General features: G+C 58.0%; 1 protein-coding gene across 1 annotated transcript in view; it reads right to left on the bottom strand.

Annotated features, from left to right (window-relative positions):
* Positions 1-159, bottom strand: part of NHLH1 (nescient helix-loop-helix 1) — a 1,484-nt gene extending 1,325 nt beyond the window's left edge. Inside the window, exon 1 of the mRNA XM_009273278.1 lies at positions 13-159. Coding sequence (XP_009271553.1) covers positions 13-159 — 147 coding nt within the window. The remainder of the gene's footprint in view (positions 1-12) is intronic.
* Between the last annotated feature and the right edge of the window lie 5,205 nt (positions 160-5,364).

Raw genomic sequence — 5,364 nt, 5'->3', positions numbered from 1 at the left:
CTCGCCCGGCACGTATATCCGGGACTGAGCGCACAAGCCAACGCCGCCGGCGTCCTCCGCGCTGCCCGTGCGGCCGCCGCCGCAGTCACTGAAGATGGACTCGGACTCGGAGTGTGTCGGGGGCAGGTCGATCTCTGTCTGGTCCGAATTGAGCATCATCTTTGCGGAAGAGGGGTGGACAGAGAGACGGACGCTTCAGAGATGTGGTGCGTCAGGAGGACAGACTGACCCAGGCACGATGTCGAAGCAAAACCGCTCTACTTTAAAGAGAAGGTCTCCGGATCACAGCAAGCCCCTGGCTATTCTCCTCCTCTTCCTCCTCATCACACACAGTCTCCGCAAGGGAATTTCAAAATTTTCCCTTTTCCCCGGAGAACTCGTTGGGCGGGCGACAGCTTTCACAATAAATAATGTAAGAAAGATGGCAGGATGCATATAAATAAAATAAATAAATAAATATCCTCTGCGCGCGTGTGTGCACAGAGACCGCGGGCTCTTCTGTGTAGCCGTGGCAGGACCCAGTTTCGGAGCCGTCAGGTGTCAGAGCCGAACTCCTTCCGCGTGCTCTAGAAAACAGAAGCACAGGGGCTCTCAGTACTGCCCGGCTCCCGGCGGACACGAGAGACGTAGCTAGAGAGCACGGCTGTTTGCTCCACCTGCCCTGCAGCGTTGGCCCCAGCCGGAGCAGGGGACAACCCGTCCCCGCCGGGCTGGGATGGGGCTCCGGGTCCCCGGTCACGGGCGGCGGAGAGGGAGCCGGTGGGGTGGCTCTGGGAGAAGGTGGAAGCCATTTCTCCTGGCTCTCCGGAGAGATGACAGGTGGTGGATGAGCGAAGGGGAAAAACAGACTGCGGGGGCGAGAGGAAGGGGGGCTTATTGTATACTAAATGAGCCCGTATGTCATGGATCCTGGCACCCCCGACATATGGAACCCAACACAGCTGCTTTGCTTGATGTGTCCAAATAGACGCTGGCTCCCCGCTCCCTCCGGGACGCTGTGCCGCCGGCCGGGAAAGCTGCCTCTCCTTTCCCTTCTCCTCCCCCCCCCCAGCTTGCCTTCCCTGCGTGGCTCCGGCACGGGGGCCCCAGGCCCGCACAGATGCCTCCGGCACCCGGGGAGCAGGTCTGGGAAAAGGCAGGTCTTGCTGCAGGCGCATCTTCCCCCCCGGGGAAGGGGAAGGGCTGGGGTGGAGCAGGGGAAGGGGAACAAACTTCAGATGGGGAAATGCTCCTGCTGGAAGAGATGGCAGCCTGGCTGGGAAGCCAGCCAGGCAGAGATGTACAACATATTACCTCTCTCAGGCCTGACAAGCTTGTAATGAGCCATACGACTGAGAAATGGAAACTAAACGAATATGGACAGGCGATGACTGGAAAGAAATAGCCCACATCCCGTTTTAAAAGACTGGCGGGGGGCAGAGCCCTTGATCTGTGTTTGCAGAAGCGCTGCCCGAGAAACACAGGGAACCCCGTAAGTGCCTATAGAAACGTCTGCACAGCCCCTCTGAGCCCCCCCCAAATGTTACGTGGCTTCCTTTTCATATGCTTACACAAACACATGTGTACACACACACGTACACATATACCCACAGACACGCTTCCCAGCACATATGTGCAAATATTCCCAGTGCGTTGCTTTCTTACACAAACACACGTGTACACACACACGTACACATATACCCACAGACACGCTTCCCAGCACATATGTGCAAATATTCCCAGTCAAAAACTCCTCTCCGAGAATCCCACGTCCCTTTATGGACAGTTATTTACACCCACGCTCGTAAACCTACCCCAGGTCAGGCCTCTCTGCGTGCACACGCACACACTCACCCTTGCACTGTGATATTCAGGTTTCACTAAAAAAATTAACCTGGACTTTTTTTCTCTCTAACACGAAACCTGTCAGCTCTGCGTGAGAGTACAAGCAAACCATCCAAATCCTAAACAAAAAGTTACTCTTGTGAAGCCCTTAGCCTGGAGATGATGGAAGGGCTGATGGAAACATGGCTTTCAGGATCCATGGAGATGCCCTCTCAAGGCTTTGAGCTCGCAATAAACTACACTGTCCTTAGAGCACGGCTGAGTTTGGTTTTGTGTTTAACTTGCTCTCCCTGCGATCAGCTTCAGAGACAAACCAGCCAGGGACCAAGAACCACGACCTACGCAGGAGTTTGTAGCTCAAGTTCCCGAATTAGCTACATCTGCTGTAGCCATCCACTATAGCCGTGGCTCCTGCCCCTTGTTTAACCTTCTCCATTCCCCTCCCGCTTTAATTTCTTTTTGCCTTCCGCTCTTGCCCCTTTCCTGCAGATCCGGGACCTCCTTTCTGGTGCTCGGTGGCGGAGGGAGCAGTCCTGCCCTGCCGGCTGCTCTGCCCTCAGGAGTAGCATGTCCACGGGTGAACACCACCCAAAGCAAGCCTGTGCCTGGCCGGCGAGCAGCGGCAGCCCTTCATGGCCAGCTTGAGACTTGTTGCCACGGTCGTGTTTCCCTGCGTGCTGGCGGTGCCGCCCCGCTCCCGCTCACAATAGCCGTCCCTGGAGCATCGCTCCCAGCCGCGGCGGCTCCCGGCAGCAGGGCAGGGCTGCTGCTCCAGCCGTGAGCGCAAGCTCCGGAGAGGCTGCAGCCGGGCCGGGAGAAGGAGGGAAGGTTGGCTCTGGGGTTGGACACGTGCCACGGCAGCTCTGCACTTTCAGCTCCTGGGCCGTGGCGAGGAGTCGGTGCGCGGACATCCAGGATCACGCTCACGTGTGCAGCTCCGTACCTGTGCGCGCAGCTTCTCTTTAAATACTCTCCCCCCTGCTCTTGGGGACGGGGAACTGCATTTGATCTCTTGCACTAGCTTAATCGCTCTTCTGTCTCCCTCTTATCCCGGCGCTGCTGCTCTGAAAACAACAGGCCTGTTGTCCTCTTGCTCTGCAAACTCAGGTGCTGCCTCACCCAACCGGGGCCGTGCTGGAGGTGCAGTCCACACGCGGGTGAACCACCCCGGTAAGACACTGCGGAGCGGCTCCGCTGCCTCCTGGCCCCATCACTTCAGCACAGGGCAGGGAAGGAGGCAAACAACCGCCTCCTGTCCCCTCCTAGGACACCAGCACCGAGGCACGAGCGTGTCACTTCATCCTGGAGTAGGAGAGGCTCCAAAAACTCCTTCTCCTTGGGCAGACGGGGATGGCGACCTGGCCCAGCAACAGCCCGGGAACCACTCACTGGTCTGCTGTGGTCCGCAGAGGGCACAGGCTGTGGGACACGTTGCTGTCGCTGTCTCAGGGTCCTTGCGAGTGAATTTAAGGTGTATCAAACACGGGAGGCAGGAGTCCTGCACGGGGGTCTCTGTTCTCAGTTGCAGAAGGATGTCGGCGGGAGACGCCGGACCATTTGCATGCAGACAAGGTTCACTACTGGACCCAGATAAACTCCTTATCCCACTCCTCCTTCGCTGGGAGGAGCCCAGTCCTCAAAAAGCTTTTCCTTCACATGGGTGACTTGTGCTCTGAGGGGCTCTTTTTCACTCTTTCCTTCAGAAGAACCATAAACTGCCATCTTTCCAAATTCATCTATTGCAAGAACCTCGTTTAAACCTACGCTTGCTCCAGTCCTGCCTTCAGCAAAACCCCCGCAATACTTAAACCCCCGATGGGAAGCAATGCTTCCCACCTCCTCGCTTGCCCTTTTCCTTGCGCTCCAGACCAGCAGTGTAACAATTTTTGAAGACTCCCTGGCCACGCAAAGTGTGTCTGAGACCCACTTTTCAGGCCATCTGAATGGAGGTTCCTTTTCTTTTTCCCCCGATCAGAAATCCCCCATGCCACCGCCAAGCCCGAAGCGAAGGATGCGCACGCGGGTTTGTGCGTTAAACCTCGCGCCGAGGTCAGGCCCCCTTCCCGAGAGAGCCTGCGGCTTTGTGCAGAGGGCTACCTTCCCGCACAGACCACGCTGCTTATCTCGCTGTCCCTCTCCCCACCTGCCACGCTGCCATTTCAGCAGCATCAAACCTCGCAGCAACATCCAGGAGCACCGCTCGCCCATCCCCAGGACAGCCGCCTTACCCCCAAGCCGATGACCATTCCCGGGCTCCAGCTTTTCTCTTCCAGCAGGATGAAGCTCAAAGTAATCCAGGGAGGGAGGAACCGCTTGGCTCATCCGTCCATTGAGGAGGCAGAAAGTTTCCCGGGGTGCGCACGGCGTCCTGCTCCACGGGATGGACCTGGGGGGTCAGGGGGAACCGCAGCAGCCTTGGGGCCCAGGCATGCTACTCCTTGGGCAGGAGCGCGAGCGGGCCACCGCGCGTTGAGATGGACACCCCAAGGAGGCATGTGCCCCATACGCTATATATACACCCCAGCCTCGCACGCCGGGTCCGACCCCGGCCGCCTCATTGGCCGCTCCGGTGCTCCCCCCCTCATAAATATTAAAGTCAAGAGAGGGGATGCCATTGGCTGTGCGGGAGGTTGGAGCCCCCGGGAGAGGAGGGAGGTTGGATGTGGTCCTGGAGGGTGGATGGAGGTGGTGGGCTGGGAGGGAAGGCGGGAGGGAGGGAGGAGGGTGGGGGTGCTCCGGGAGAAGGCAACATCTGTTCTCCATGCATATTTCATAAAGGAGAAATAGAGAGATGGGAGCGAGCGTGGAAAGGGGAGAGGGAGAGACAGACAGGCAGGCAAGTCCCTGCGCCGGGGTGGGACGAGGAGCAGCGTCTGCAGAAGAAGCGGGACTGACGGCACAGCCTTCCCGGTGGCTCCCACTGGTGTGCAGCCCCCGCAGCCGCGGTGTGGGTGCGTGTGTGTGAGCTGGGCTGCGTGGCCATGCTGCGCCGGCATGCACGCGTGTCCCTGTGCACGCAGCCGCGCGACGCACGGGTCTGCGGGTGCACGTGTGGGGCAGGCGAGCGCTGGTGGGTGCCTGGACCGCGGACAGGCTCTCCCAGACAGGCTCTCCCAGCAGCAACAACCACCCCATAGGTCCTGCCTGTGAGCTGCTGTAAAATTCACCTGTAGTAAAGTTTGGTGAGGAAAGAGAAAGAAAGTGAAAGAAAGAGGTACCCAAAAGACACAGGTATTGCTTTGAAACACTGATCCTCTATTTCACCACGAAACAATGATCTCTTTTGTGGGTTAGACTTGGTCTCTGCCTCTCACCCTTCTCTGATTTCAAATTCTCCTGTTAAATGCCGTCGTGAGAAAATCTGCTCTAGTTTGTCCTCATTATCAGTAAACTCCCTGCTCTGAAATCCCTGCATCCCCTATCCCATGCGTACGTATCTGTGTGCGTCCTCCCAGACCTCCCTGCAGTTTGCTTGCTGGAGTCTCCCACCTTCGTCCTCTCCCTCCTTCGAGTGCTGGAGGTTATGCGCCTCCCCCCCCC

This window comes from Aptenodytes forsteri, unplaced genomic scaffold, assembly GCF_000699145.1.
Source record: "Aptenodytes forsteri isolate BGI_AS27 unplaced genomic scaffold, ASM69914v1 Scaffold847, whole genome shotgun sequence".
NCBI classification, from domain to species: Eukaryota; Metazoa; Chordata; class Aves; order Sphenisciformes; family Spheniscidae; genus Aptenodytes; species Aptenodytes forsteri.
Note: the sequence above shows the minus strand (reverse complement) of the source record. Positions and strands in the feature narration are given on the sequence as shown.